At 36.9% G+C, this 16,227-nt stretch overlaps 1 protein-coding gene across 1 annotated transcript; it reads right to left on the reverse strand.

The window, feature by feature from the left end:
* Positions 1–9,570: 9,570 nt before the first annotated feature.
* Clic2 (chloride intracellular channel 2) lies at positions 9,571–15,433 on the reverse strand. The gene is made up of 4 exons (XM_075956869.1): positions 15,345–15,433; positions 10,767–10,873; positions 9,970–10,025; positions 9,571–9,726 (listed from the first exon to the last, which is right to left on the reverse strand). The coding sequence occupies exons 1-4, from the start codon at positions 15,431–15,433 to the stop codon at positions 9,571–9,573; spliced, it is 408 nt and encodes a 135-aa protein (XP_075812984.1).
* Between the last annotated feature and the right edge of the window lie 794 nt (positions 15,434–16,227).

Genomic DNA, 16,227 nt, shown 5'->3' on the forward strand with positions numbered 1-16,227 from the left:
GTTCTTTATTAAAGGAGACTCAGAGATCACAATGAGGAATAGGAACAGAATACAATATCCAGGTGAAATGAAACTACAACTAACAAGAACATCAATCAAGAAACACATACTAAGTGTCCAGGCTATATGTAATTTACAAATAACAGAGATTATTTTAATAGTTGTCTTATCCTGGGGAGTCTAAGTCTTGTACCTAAAAGGCCTTAGCTAAGATAGTAACTGTGACTACCTAGTCCCCAACCCATCAAAGACCTGAGAAGAAAAATATTACTGGAGTAAGCAGAAAGTGCAAGCAAGTGGCTTTGAAAAAATGTAAGAAATGAAAGAAACAGTTGGTTAGCTGGATATTCACCAAAAGTCTATCTATGGTGTTGGGGCAACCAACTTTGGCTCTAGGCCTAGAGTACCTGACAGACAATTTTTAGAATCAGGAAAATTTGAAAGACTATCCTACCTTGTCTTGACAAGGTTCAGCAGTAACTGGTCTGTATATCTTGCTTGTCCAGACTGGACAGTGTGTTTACTGTCAGAAGTCAAGTCAAGAGCAGCTCTTTGACCAATAGCCCAGTTTTGTCAAGAAGAACACAAGCTCCATATGGAATGTCTTTAGTGTTCATCATTATCTCAGGAATAAATTGGTGCTGCCAGGAGCCAATGGCTCACACCAACACAATTCTAAATTAATACATTTAAATGCCATATTCTTCAGGTCTTTGAAGTGTTTGAAGATTACCTATCCATGCAGATTATTCCTCAGTGCATCTAGAAAACCTAACTAACGTAAGTATGACAAATATGGATGACTATTAACCTGTAATTTTTAATAACCTATAGCTTAGGGACTAAAAATAATCTTCAAACATGTACACAATAAGGATAATGATCTCAAAATTATAACAATATATAAAAATATCTTAATCAGAGGTTGGAATGTACAGTAAAATATGATGAAAATATTCTTAATCTGTATCACTATACAAAATCTCTTAATCAGAAGTAGAATCATACATACAGTATGACAAAAATAATTTTATATCTCTGTACAAAAACATTGTAAACAGAAATAAGAACATGTACTGATGGAGGAAGGTCATTGGTTAATTAATAAAGAAACTGCTTGGCCTCATAGGTTAAAACATAGGTGGGTGGAGTAAACAGAACAGAATGCTGGGAGGAAGATGAAGTGAGCTCAGACTCGATAGCTCCCCTCTCCCGGGCAGATGCGAAGAAGCAAGCCGCCAGGTCAGACATGATGAATCTTTCCCGGTAAGTGCACCTAGCGGTGCTACACAGATTATTAGAAATGGGCTAAATTAATACATGAAAATTAGCCTAGAGGAGGCTAGATATAATGGGCCAGGCAGTGTTTAAAAGAATACAGTTTGTGTGTTGTTATTTCAGGGCATAAGCTAGCCAGGTGGCTGGGAGCTGGGTGGCAGAAAGCAGCCCACAGTTCTCTTCAACAATGTACAATATGCAAAATATAATTTTGAACAATTACCCTGATACCCAAACCACAGAAAGACAATAATAAGAAAGAGAATTATAGACCAATCTCACTCATGAACATTGATGCAAAACTACTAAATAAAATACTAGCAAATTGAATCCAAGAACATATCAGAACCATCATCCACCATGACCAAGTTGGCTTCATTCCACAGATACAGGGATGGTTCAACATACAAAAATCTGTTAACGTAATCCACCATATAAACAAGCTGAAAAATAAAAACCACATGATCATCTCATTAGATGCAGAAAAAGCATTTGACAAAATACAGTATCCCTTCATGATAAAGGTCTTGGAGAGAGCAGGGATACAAGGAACATACTTAAACATAATTAAGGAAATATACAGCAAGCCAACAGCCAACATCAAACTAAATGGAGAGAAACTACCAGCGATTCTACTGAAATCAGGAACAAGACTCTCTTCATATTTGTTCAATATAGTTCTTGAGGTCCTAGCTAGAGCAATAAGACACCAAAGGGAAATCAAGGGGATACAAATTGGAAAAGAAGAAGTCATACTCTCACTGTTTGCTGTTGATATGATAGTTTACATAAATGATCCCAAAAATTCTACCAAGGAACCTTTACAACTCATAAAAACACTTTCAGCAATGTAGTAGGATACAAGATTAACTAAAAAAAAAAATCAGTAGCCCTCTTGTACACAGGTGATAAAAGGGCTGGGGAAGAAATCAGAGAATCAGTACTCTTCAAAATAGCCACAAATAGCATAAAATATCTCGAAGTAACTCTAGCCAAACAAGTGGAAGACTTGTATGACAAGAACATTAAATCTTGGAAGAAAGAAATTGAAGAAGACACCAGAAAGTGGAAAGACCTTCCATGCTCTTGGGTAGGCAGAATTAACAATGTAAAATGGCAATCTTACCAAAAGCAATCTACAGATTCAACGCAATGCCTATCGAAATCCCAGCAAAATTCTTCAAAGACCTCAAGAAAATGGTACTTAACTTCATTTGGAAAAGCAAAAACCCAGGATAGCCAAAACAATAAAAGAACTTCTGGAGGCATCACAATCCCTGACTTCAAACTCGACTACAGAACTACAGTACTGAAAACAGCCTGGTATTGGCATAAGAACAGACAGGAGGACCGATGGAACTGAATAGAAGACCTGGATATCAATCCACACATCTTCAAACACCTGATCTTTGATAAAAAAGCAAAAAATATTGAATGGAAAAAAGAAAGCACATTTAACAAATGGTGCTGGCATAACTGGATATCAACATGTAGAAAAATGAAAATAGACCCATATCTATCACCATGCACAAAATTCAAGTCCAAATGGGTCAAAGACCTCAACATTAAAGCCAGCCACACTGAACCTTATAGAAGAGAAAGTGGGAAGTACACTTGAACACATTTGTACAGGAGACCACTTCCTAAATAAAACCCCAACAGCACAGACACTGAGAGAAACAATTAATAAATGGGACCTCCTGAAACTGAAAACTTCTGTAAAGCAAAGGACAGGGTCAACAAGACAAAATGACAGCCTACAGAATGGGAAAAGATCTTCACTAACCACACATCAGACAGAGGTCTGATTTCCAAAATATACAAAGAATTCAAGAAATTAGACACCAAAAGATCACATAATCCAATAAAAAAATGGAGTACAAACCTATACAGAGTAATTTCAACAGAGGAATCTAAAATGGCTGAAAGACACTTAAGGAAATGTGGAACATCCTTAGTCATCAGAGAAATGCAAATCAAAACAATTCTGAGATTCCATCCTACACCTGTAAGAATGGCCAAGATCAAAAACACTGATGACTGGGCTCTGGTGGCGCACGCCTTTAATCCCAGCATTCGGGAGGCAGAGGCAGGCGGATCTCTGTGAGTTCGAGACCAGCCTGGTCTACAGAGCTAGTTCCAGGACAGGCTCCAAAACCACAGAGAAACCCTGTCTCGAATAAACAAAACAAAACAAACAAAACAAAACAAAACAACAACAACAAAAAAACCCACTGATGACAACTTATGTTGGAGAGGATGTGAAGAAAAGGGAACCCTTCTGCATTGCTGGTGGGAATGCAAGCTGGTACAATTCCTTTGAATGTCAGTGTGGCTATTTCTCAGAAAATTAGCAAACAACCTTCCTCAAGACCCAGTAATACCACTTTTGGGTATATATCCAAAGGATGCTCAATCATGCCACAAGGAGATGTGCTTCACTATGTTCCTAGTAGCTTTGTTTGTCATAGCCAGAACCTGGAAACAACCTAAATATTCCTCAATTGAAGAATGAATAAGAAAAATGTGGTACATTTATACAACGGAGTACTATACAGCAGAAAAAAATAACAACAGCTTGAATTTTGCAGGAAAATGGATGGAGCTAGAAAACATTATTTTGAGTGAAGTAACCCAGACACAGAGAGACAATTATCATATGTATTCACTCATAGGTGTTTTTTATTTTATTTTATTTTTTAATATTTTATTTATTTATTTATTATGTATACAGTGTTCTCTCTGTGTGTATGCCTGCAGGCCAGAAGAGGGCACCAGACCTCATTACAGGTGGTTGTGAGCCACCATGTGGTTGCTGGGAATTGAACTCAGGACCTTTGGAAGAGCAGGCAATGCTCTTAACCTCTGAGCCATCTCTCCAGCCCCATAGGTGTTTTTTAAACATAAAGCAAAGAAAGACAGCCTACAAACCACAATCCCAGAGAATTTAGACAACAATGCGGACACTAAGAGAGACTTACATAGATCTAATCTACTTGGGAAGTAGAAAGTAGAAAAAGACAAGATCTCCTGAGTAAATTGGGAGCATGGGGACTTTGGGGGAGAATTGAAGGGGAGAGGCGAGAGGCAGGGAGGGGAGCAGAGAAAAATATAGAGCTCAATAAATATTAATAAAAATGTATATAAAAAAGAAAAATATAATTTTGAGTTTGTATCAATATACAAATTATCTTAGGAATATAAAAATAATTTTACATATATATCAATATACAAGAATCTATAGCAGTGTAAATTGTCTGAAGGTAATAGTTGCTAAAATAGCTCACAAGTAGATATACTAGATTAGTGTATCTAATTAGTGTACTTTATTATCCTATGGTATATATTACCTTTTTTTCTATAGCAAATGAGATTTCTGAGTTTGGTTATTATTATTTTGCCCCCAATCCCAAAATCCCATGACTTGTGGTGGATTACTTTTATGAATTTTGCATGTTGGAGCATGGCTGCATCTCTGAAATGAAACCAACTTTTTCCTTATGTTCTTGAATTCCAAGAATAGAATACACATCCAAATAATACTAGAACAGATATCTACATCAAGAAACACTTCAAACATAACTCTAGATTCCTAGATCACAACACAAACAAAACAAACAACCAATACAATATGCCTCCTCTAGAAGTCAGCAATATTATTGCAATAGGCCTTGATAAAAGCAATTTAAAATCTAAAGTCCAAGAAAAAACTTCAAAATAGCAATTATGAATATGTTCAAGGACTTTAAAGAAGATATGAATAAATGCTTCATTGAAGACCATTAAAACAAAAACTAATAGTTGAGTAAAATAATGAAAATAATTCAAGATATGAAAATAAAATGTAACAAAATCACTAAAGAAAAGTGAAACTAAAATAAAACTGGCCATTTGAACTTCCTCTGCTGAGAATTCTCTGTTCAGTTCAGTGCCCTATTTTTTTAATTGGGTTAATTAGCATTTTAAAGTCTAGTTTCCTGAGTTCTCTATATATTTTGGAGATCAGACCTTTGTCTGTTGTGGGGTTGGTGAAGATCTTCTCCCAGTCAGTAGGTTGCCTTTTTGTCTTGGTGACAGTGTCTTTTGCTTTACAGAAGCTTCTCAGTTTTAGTAGGTCCCATTTATTCAATGTTGCCCTTAATGTCTGAGCTGTTGGGGTTACACATAGGAAGCGATCTCCTGTGCCCATCTGATGTAGGGTACTTCCCACTTTCTCTTCTATCAGGTTCAATGTGTTCTGACTGATAGTGAGGTCTTTAATCCATTTGGACTTGAGTTTTGTGCATGGTGATAGATATGGGTCTATTTTCATTCTTCTACAGGTTGACATCCAGTTATACCAGCACCATTTGTTGAAGATGCTTTCTTTCTTCCATTGTATACTTTTGGCTCCTTTATCAAAAATGAGGTGTTCATAGGTTTGTGGGTTAAAATTCGCGTCTTCTATACGATTCCATTGGTCGACTTCTCTGTTTTTATGCCAGTACCACACTGTTTTCATCACTGTAGCTCTGTAATAGAGTTTGAAGTCAGGGATGGGAATGCCTCCAGACAATCCTTTATTGTATAGGATTGTTTTGGCTATCCTGGGATTTTTGTTTTTCCATATAAAGTTGATTATTGTCCTCTCCAGATCTGTGAAGAATTTTGATGGGACCTTGATGGGGATTGCATTGAATCTATAAATTGCCTTTGGTAGAATTGCCATTTTTACTATGTTGATCCTCCCAATCCAAGAGCAAGAGAGGTCCTTCCATTTTCTGGTATACTCCTCAGTTTCTTTCTTCAATGCCTTAAAGTTCTTGTCAAAAATTCAGGAATTCAAATAAAAAGCTTAGAAGTAAGGAAGAAAGGAATAGTTCAATCAAATGAAATGTTAAATGCTCTTTTATTTTATTTATTTTTAAAATCCTTTTTTATTTTATTTTTTAAACATATATTTATTTATTATGTACACAGTGTTCAGCCTCCATGTATGCCTGCAGGCCAGAAGAGGGCACCAGACCTCATTACAGACGGTTGTAAGCCACCATGTGGTTGCTGGGAATTGAACTCAGGACCTCCGGAAGAGCAGTCAGTGCTCTTAAACATCTGAGCCACCTCTCCAGCCCTCTTAAATGCTCTTTTAAAATACACAGGTATAAAAGCTACAGGAAATGTGAAAAGGACAAACCTACAATAATAGGTATAGAGGAAGGAGAAGAAACTCAGGTTAAAGGCAAAGAAAATATAATAAAATCATAAAAGGAAAATTCTCCAATCTAAAAAAAGAGATGTCTATCAAGGTGCAAGAGAAATACAGAACACCAAGTAGGCAGGAACAGAAAAGAACCTTCCCACAACACATAATTATCAAACACTAAGTATAAAGAACAAAGATAGGATATTAAAAGTGGCAAGGGGAAAAGACCAAGTCACATACAAAGGCAAGGCCCATTAGAATAACACCTGACTCAGAGTCTTTGAGAGCCAAAAGGTTAGGGACAGATGTTCTGCAAACTCTGAAAGACCACAGATGCCAGCCCAAGATACTATCCATCACAAAACTATCTTTCACAATCAACAGAGAAAAACACTTATCTTCTTATCCTTTTCAAATGTCTAGCCTATCTTCATATTAGTTCTCCTATTAGTAAATAACAGCATTTGAGAATTGTGTTTTTATATAATTCGCAGAGAACTGTACTTTTATATAATTCACAGAGTTGTTGTGGGGGATTAAATAGAAAAATAATCACATATTAATCAGCTCAATTGCTGAATTGAGCCCTGCTAATATCATTTAAGAAGATAAGAGGCTGGGAAACTTCTAGGTTTCACTTCAACTGACCCTGGCAGCCCCAAATAGCCTAATGGAAAAAGATAGTAATTCTTTTGTCTATGAGTAGTTGGGTAACCACTTCCTTGTCATAAATTCCCATCTTGTTATATTCAGGATCTTACTTTATCACTAAGCTGTAAAAACAGCTTGAGCTTATAAATTTCAAGGCATAACAGAAACTTTGTTGAGAAAACTTTGTTGCCTTAAAATCATAAATCTTAAACAACTTTACTTTTTGAAATCATATTAATGAAAATGAAAATGTCAAATCTTTTCAGAGAAGCCACAACTCCACCAGATTACAGGTGCAATTTCTTAGATCTTAGATTTTTTTCCAGTGAAAAAAATGTAGTGTGATATTTCATTTGTATTTTAATAAATAAAGCTTGACTGGAGATCAGAGAGTAAAACAGCCACACTGATCATCCAGAGACCGGGCAGTGGTGACACACACCTTTAATCCTAGTCGTCACACTAGTTCACCACATAAGCCGGGTGATATTATGGTGCACGCCTTTAATACCAGTACTAGAAAGGAATATAAAACAGGAGGAGCAGGTCTCAGATGAGTCTCATTCTGAGGATTCGTGGAGGCAGGATTGACATTTTGGTCTGAGGTAGAGGTAAGAGCCAGTGGCTGGCTGCTTTGCTTTTCTGATCTTCAGGTTGAACTTCAGTATCTGTCTCTGGGTTTTCATTAATCATGCTACAAAGAAACATCATGATATTACTTTCACTGATTATCAAAGGCCATTTATACCATTTTTATGCCTAGGCTTGATGTTGACTCTTGACTCACTGCCTCATTTTCCTTCAAACCCATTAAAACACTACATCATTTAAATTTTATGTAAACTCCACTCTGTTCAAAGCATATAGTAACCATGTTTTTCTTTCTTGAAGTTTCCCCTTTGCTTGTTCCTCTTTCAAAGGAGCAAGTTAAGCTGTTGTTCCTAGTTTTGAATGATACACTGACATATGACATGCAAGGCATTTACTATTTTTTAATATATATGGTACTTTTTAAATTAAACAGAAAACTTTATGAACATCTTCCATCTACATTATATTTTGATGGATATCTCAAACATTTTTGTCAACTAAGCTTCTTCATTTTCTTTTTTATATGAATGAAAAATCCAATTGACTTTGCAGATTTGCTATGCTTTTCCTCCTCATCTCTTTTTATAAAGTTAAGTTTTGTCAAATGAATATCTGCTCATTTAATAATACTAATATAAAACGGTCACAAAGGACATAGTCTCGTGTCTATTATTTGATTATATTTCTAGGTATTGAGTGCTATCATATGACTAATTGGTCTTGATCTCTTAATGATTTTTATTTAGTCATTTATAGGGTCTCACAATGTGTCTCTGGCTATGTACTTGCAATGTAGACCAGGCTGGCCTTAAACTCACGGAAATCTGCCTATCTCTTTTTCCAAGGACTAGCATTAGAGGAAAGTGCTACTATCCTGACCTGTTTAATGATTAAAAAAAATCATTGTTTTGGATTTTCCCTCTTCAAAGTGGTCATACTTTGATGTCAGCTATGTATTAATCAAAATATAAAATTAATATAGTAATTTAGATCGAATTGTTTCTAAGGAGTATTGAAGTTTGGCTCTATTTACATAATTTGGAACCTCAGACATTTTATTTTCATTTCTTTTTTGGGTTATATTGGCTATTATTAAAACTCAAAAATACTAGCCAGGCGGTGGTGGCGCACGCCTTTAATCCCAGTACTTGGGAGGCAGAGGCAGGCAGATCTCTGTGAGTTCGAGGCCAGCCTGGTCTACAAGAGCTAGTTCCAGGAAAGGAACCAAAAACTAAGGAGAAACCCTGTCTCGAAAAATCCAAAAAGAAAAATACTTTTAAACTCTAATTTCCATTTTTTTTCATTTTCGGGACATAAACAATAATATTTTTCTTCTACTCTAATAATACATATTTTATGTATAGTTATGTTAGAATGCATAAGAACACCAGAACTTATTTTTTATATCTAGTTGTAACTTAATGCCTATTGATCAAGTTTTTTACCATTTTTCTATCCTTGTACTCTCCTAGCCTTTGGTAACTACTATATGTGCTTTTGTGACATCACTTTTTGTGAGTTTATAAATGGGTGATATTATACAGTTTTTGTCAATCTTTACTTCATCCACATACATTTTATCTTCAGGAACTCAGTAAAAGAACAAAAGATGCTTTACATATTTTTAAGATTCAATCGTCTGTCATAGGAATAAATGAAGTAAAAAAATACGATGATCTGTAAAGTACAAAGAGGTCAGATTTTAGGCAAGCTAGATAACAGAAAACTTAAGAGTTCTTTTCCATGACTGCATTAATTAGAGGAAATAGTATTTACATGCTATTATTTTCAATAATATTTCTAATAAGGTAACAAAGTGAAATTTAATAACAAAGAGAAGTTTTTCTCCTGAAAGAGTTGTCTTTTCTCTACTGTTTAGCCAGACTTACATACATATTTTCAATTTCTTTGTCTTCAGGACAAATGTGGGCACATTCTTCATGAGCATAGACATTGTGGAGATAGCGCCAGACTCCTGAGAATTCTGCTGGAATGTCAAAGTCATGATACTTCATGGCACCAACCTAGAATAAAGTGGAAAAAGTTGCTAGTAAAATACATCATTTATATTCTCCTATGTAGAAATACACCCCAAAGACAAGGTACTACAAAATAAACTTTAAAAATAAGTATAAAGGATATTATTTAATATTTTGTATAAAATGTAGACAAAGTCATATGTTTCCCTTACTGGAAGGTTACTGTGCTGTATACTACCAACTCACAAACCCCTCACACTATATACAGCCATTCATACTCAAACTCACTTTAATAATGTTCAGTTTGGCTAACAAACTGCAGTCAGCCAGTGTTAATGTAACAACTATATATGTTCTTAATAAGCTTTCATGGTGTGCACACTGCTTGAACTAGTTCTTTTCCACTAAGGCAATGATGAGACAGTCAGCTCAAATTGTGAGTGAAATATCTTGGACTTAAGGTCCAAGAGAGAAGAGCATGTTTATGTGACTCAGGAAAACAAACCTATTCAAGAATATTTATTGGAGATGTTAGATCCTTCAGTTTAAAGAACTTCAAAGGCATAGTTCTTCAACTAGTTCACAGCTAGCCAACAAAGCTCTATTTGAACTGTGTTGGTAATTGATATATTGAATCTTGGATTCTAAATGTAATAAAACTCAATGCAAAAGCATTTCAGAGGACAGAACAGAAAATGAAAGGGAAGTGGGCTGTTCCCTGAAATGGATTATATATTTGTGAAAATTTTATTTTACTTGAGTAACAATAGGAGAATGAGCAAGTAACTGAGAAAAGTGGAGACTTGTGATCCAGCCTGGCCTGGATGTCAGTAAATAGTCTAGGCTACATTTGAACTGATGATTATCATGTGTCAGCCTCCCGAGTACCAGTCCAAGGATAGAAGATATACCCAATGTGTCCTGTTTTGTCAACACTTTTTAAACTGTAAATGCTAAAATGATTAACAGAAGAGGATCTCAGAAGCATGAAAATACCTCATCTGTGTATTTAGAGTACCATTTTCATCTGTCTGGTAGAGATGTAATAAAGAAGAATAATCAGCAATCAAAAAAAGAATTCTTACTTTTATTTGCTTCCTTTTGCATGTTTTTAATGTATGCAGAAAACTTGGCAAAGAGATTACAGCCCATATCAAAAGATTCCTTGTACTTGGAACTCAGGTGAGGATACCTTAAAAAGAAACACAGGTCACTATGAGTCCCATACTGTATCACAGGGCCATGGTGTCCTAGACTTTATAAAGAATAGAACTTTTCTAAATTTCCAAATTGTGCCAAAAATTGAAGGTATTCAGAAATCTCTCAATAGAAATGTGTTCTCCTCAAACTGAGAATATTTTAGTTTCTAAAATTTAGTGGAAATTATGGCCTGGGATTTTAACCTTATATGCTCTTAACAACAATGCTTTAGAGTCTTGCTTATGTTCCTATTTGCAAGGAACAAAGCAATACATTTTCATAAAGTAGTCAGGAAAACAAGCAGGTAAAATGTCTTTTTTTGTAGATTCAAGTACATAAAAGCATGATCATTTCATTAGATGCAGAAAAGATTTTTGACAGAAATCCAGAAACCCTTCACTGTTAAAGTCCTAGAGAGACTAGAGATACAAGGGACATAACATAATAAAGGCAATTTACAGCAAATCCATAACCAACAATCAACATCATGCTAAATAGAGAAAAGCTCGAGTATTTCCACTAAAATCAGAAACAAGACAAGGATGTCCACTCTCTCCATACCTGTTCAGTGTGGTGCTTGACGTCTTAGATAGAGCAATAAGACAAGAGGGATACAAATAGGAAAGGAAGACATCAAAATATCCTTATTCTCAGATGATATTATTCTCTTCATAAAGAACCTAAAGTCTGGTCTACCCACTGAGACAGTGTGCCTGATTTAATGTGAGCTCACCAAATCCAGCTGGACTGGGATTGAACGTGCATGTGATCAGACCAGACTCTCTGAATGTGTGAGAAGCCATCGATAATGGCACTGAGACTTTTTTCTACTGCATGTGTTGGCTTTTTGGGACCCTAGTCTATTTAGATGCACACCTTCCTAGGCCTGGATGGAGTGGGGAGGGCCTTGGACTCCCCACAGGCAGGGTACCCTGCCCTCTCTTAAGGAGGGAGAGGGAGGAAGGAGGGGGAGTGGGGGAGCAGGAGGGGGATGGGAGGAGGGGAGGAAGTGTAAATTTTTGAATGGAAAAAAAAAGAACCTAACGTCTTCATCCAGCTGATAAATTCATTCAGCAAAGTAGCAGAATACAAAACTAGCACACAAAAAATCAGTAGTCTTCCTATATACAAGTAACAAACACACTGACAAAGCAATCAAGGCAACAATACCATTTAAAATAGTCTCAAAAATAAAGATGCTTTAGGGTGTCTCTCGGTGCTACCATGTCCTGCAATAGAAGCCAATGGGAAATTCGAACAGCCTAATCCATGCAGGATGACAAAGGGCACAGACACTTCAGGAATGAAGGTATGAGGTACTCCTCCAGGAAAAGAACCAAGACCTGCTGAGTTGCTTTGCTTCCTGAGGGTGGGGGAAATACAGAATGGGGTAGTAGAGGAAGGTAGTTCTAAATACCAACTAAAACCATGTCACCAATTGCAGAAATAGTGATTGGAATTTATATGAGTGTTTCTATCATATTTTGTTAAGGATATGCTTATACATATATTTGTGTTTTTCCTTCAATTTCTTTATCATGTAATGTAACATCAATTAAGAGAATATCAGTGATTATCATATTTAAATTTTGAGATACCAAAAGAATGTTCCTCCAGGGACAATGCCACTTATTCTAAAACTTATAATGTGTTTGTGACTGTACTTGGGTTAGCTCTATGATGTTAGGTGGTTATTGTTTTCATTTGAAAATTAAGCATGGCCGGGCAGTGGTGGCGCACGCCTTTAATCCCAGCACTTGGGAGGCAGAGGCAGGCGGATCTCTGTGAGTTCGAGACCAACCTGGTCTACAAGAGCTAGTTCCAGGACAGGCTCCAAAGCCACAGAGAAACCCTGTCTCGAAAAACCAAAAAAAAAAAAAAAAGAAAATTAAGCATGATATAAGAAGATATGATTATGTGTTAGGTTGACAAGGGGTGGACTTATGATAGCTATTCTTGGTGTCATTTTGACTACATCTTGAATTAACCACAACCCAAGAATCTCAGTGCATCTGTGTATAGCACAACTAATAGAAACCTAGAGATACATATTAGGGTTCAAGATGAAAGGTCAGAGAAGCAAAGCAGCCAAGTCTCTAGAGAGCTCTTACTTCTATGAAATCTTCAGGCTAAAAAGAGAGTGAGTTCCTGTCCCCTCCTGCCTTCTACTTGTTTCTAGTACGGGGATTAAAGGTCTGCACCACTACCACCTGGCCTCTATGGCTAACTAGTGTGACTGCTGGGATTAAAGGTGTGTGCCACCACTGCCTGGCCTGTATGGCTGACCAGTGTGGCTAGCTTTGCAATCTGATCTTCAGGCATGCTTTATTTATTAAAACATTAATAAAAAATATCACTATACCTGTGAGGGATGTTTCTTAATTAAATCACTTGAAGTGGGAAGACCCACCTTTAATCCAGGTCCTTGAGGTGAGAAGATCCACTTTTAATCTGGGCCACACCTGCTGGCCGTTTATATAAAAGACACAGATGAAGGAAGATCTTGTTCTTTTCCTGCTTGCCTTCACCTTCACTGGCAAGTTCATTTCTTCACTGGCACAAAAGCCTACTTCTCCAGAATTCTGGCATATACTGAAAATTAGCTGAGACATACAGCATCATGGACTAAAAGCTACTGAATTATTGGACTTTCCTTTGGTATAAAGTCATTGTCAGACTAGATGGACTCTAGCCTGTAAGCCACTCTAACAAATCCTATATATAATCATTCTGTTAGCTCTGTTCCTCTAGAAAACCCTGACGAACATACCCCTGAATAATCTATTGCTTTGTCTCTGTTAGCTCTTTCCTCTTATCTAATGAGTACATCCATGTCCTGTTAAACCTAAAATCATCCTCCTTTCCTCGTCCAACATCATCTCCTAAAGTACCGTTGGGTCTTGTTCCATTCTCTGTTGCAATTTCTTCACAGAGGAACCCTCTCTCTTCTTGCTCTGCTTATCCTCCTAAAATGATTCTATCCTTTTGCATAGCACCAGCAATTGTGATTCTTTGGTCATCTATTTCCAAGATGTTTACAGGATCTCCAGTTTTATGCACATATACCAATCAAAGAGCATGGTGTTCCTCCATGAACCAGCCAGCCTTCCTTCTGCCCCTCTTCAATTTTGGATAATGCTGTCACAACTTATGTCTGCCACTATGCCTTTGCTCTAACATCATTGACTCTAATCCTCTGAAATTATAAACCCAATTATACATTTTCTTTAATAAGTTGCATAGGTCATGCCGTTTTGTCACAATGCTAGAAAACTAATTAATATGGGGGACAGTTCATATAGAGAGGGAGGGGGAGGGATAAAAAACAAAGGATATTTGGAAAAGCCATAGGGGAAACCTATTATATTTACATGTAACCCGACCAGCAGGTCCAGTTATTCCAGGGTCTGAAGGGGCACTACCTGAAAGAACATGGGTGAGAAACGGAAAGAAGACCAAGCAGGCAAAACAGAATTCTGTTCTCAATTTGTCAAGGTCTTCCTTTATTGAAGCAAGCGTTAGTCTTAAATACTCCTCAGTGAGGAACTCGGGCAGGGGGGACTGGGGAAGGGGGTAGGGGGAAGGGGAAAGGGATTCAGCAGCAGGGCTTGGCAGCTAAGCGGGGCAGTTGCAAGGTCAGTGGCTAGAACACCTCTGTGGTGCTTTCCAGAGCTTGAGTCTCCAAGGTTAGCACGTAATGTTTTGGTTAACTTTAAGTTTTCTGTCTCAAAGTTTCTACTTCAAGGCCCTGTGAGTTGTGAGAAAGAAGCCTGAAATGGCTCCTGGCATTTACAATGCAAGATTATTTAGAAATAGTTATTCCATGGTAGTGTAATGCTCTACCCAGGAGTGATGGACTATCTATCAAAAATGGCTTTGTCAGGTAGACCATACCTCTCTTCAACTTGTTGGTCACAGGAGTCCAAGATACTCTGCTAAGCAAGATAACTAGCATTTATGAATTATACAGTGTTAATACTCTTGTTTCCTCACTCCCATTCCATGAGTTCTTTATTTCAAGTTCACATAAAATGTGTTTTTCTGTTTTAAAACCTGCTATGAATTTAAAAAATCATTTGGAACATTATATCTATTATGTATTTGAAGGAAGTGGTTTATGTACATTTCTTATTGTATGCCCAGATTCCCAAAGCACTTTTGAGTAAGCAAGAATCCACAATCTAGTACTGGTAAGTTGGCTCAGTGGGTACAGGTACTTACAACCAAATTTGAGGACTTGAGTTTGATCCTTGGGACCCAATTAATGGAAGAAAATATCCGACACCCACAAGTTTTGCTATAGTCTCCACACATGTGCTACGGCATTCACGTGTGTGTGTGCACACATGCACACACACATCATATAACCAATCAATAAATGTAATTTTTAAAGATAAAAAATTAATCTGGAATAAATAGACCAAAAATTCTTAAGTATAATAATATTCTATAAAACACTGTACCTTGGGGGAGCCAGTATCTGCTCTAGAAACTCCTCAATTTTAATGAATTCTGTTTTTTCCCTTTTTATTGATTTTATTGAGCTGTACATCTTTCTATACTCCCCTCCTTTCCTCTCCCCTCCACTTCAACCTTCTCCCATGGTGCCCATGCTACCAATTTACTCAGGGGATCTTGTCTTTTTCTACTTCCCAGGTAGATCAGATCCATATATGTCTCTCTTAGGGTCTTCATTGTTGTCTAGGTTCTCTGTGATTGTGATTTGTAGGCTGTTTTTTTTTGCTTTATGTCTAATAACCATTTATGAGTGAGTAGATGGGTCTGACTTACCTCACTCAAACTGATGTTTTCTAGATTCAACCTTTTGCCTGCAAAATTCAAGATGTCATTAATTTTTTCTGCTGTATAGTACTCCATTGTGTAAATGTACCACATTTTCCTTATCCATTCTTCGGTTGAGGGGCATTTAGGTTGTTTCCAGGTTTGGCTATGACAAACAAAGCTGCTATGAACATAGTTGAGCACATGCCCTTGTGGTATGATTGAACATACTTGGGGTGTATACCCAAAAGTGGTATTTCTGGGTCTTGAGGAAGGTTGTTTGCTAATTTTCTAAGAAATCACCACACTGACAACCAAATGAGCTGTACCAGCTTGCATTCCCACCAGCAATGCAGGATTGTTCCCATAGCCCCACAACCTCTCCAGCATAAGTTGTCATCAGTGTTTTTGATCTTGGCCATTCTTATAGGTGTAAAATAGAATCTCAGAATTGTTTTGATTTGCATTTCTCTGATGGCTAAGGCTGTTGATCATTTCCTTAAGTGTCTTTTGGCCATTTTAGATTCCTCTGTTGAGAGTTCTCTGTTTAGGTCTGTATTCCAT

This window comes from Microtus pennsylvanicus, chromosome X, assembly GCF_037038515.1.
Source record: "Microtus pennsylvanicus isolate mMicPen1 chromosome X, mMicPen1.hap1, whole genome shotgun sequence".
NCBI classification, from domain to species: domain Eukaryota; kingdom Metazoa; phylum Chordata; class Mammalia; order Rodentia; family Cricetidae; genus Microtus; species Microtus pennsylvanicus.

Excerpts from the sequence above, each read along its gene's own strand:
- Clic2 (XM_075956869.1), bottom strand. The coding sequence starts at position 15,433 with ATGTACAGCTCAATAAAATCAATAAAAAGGGAAAAAACAGAATTCATT. Across the intron at positions 10,026-10,766 it reads GCAAAAGGAAGCAAATAAAA|TTGTTACATTAACACTGGCT; the intron begins GTAAGAATTCTT and ends GAACATATATAG. Across the intron at positions 9,727-9,969 it reads CCAAACTGAACATTATTAAA|GTTGGTGCCATGAAGTATCA; the intron begins GTGAGTTTGAGT and ends ACTTTATTCTAG.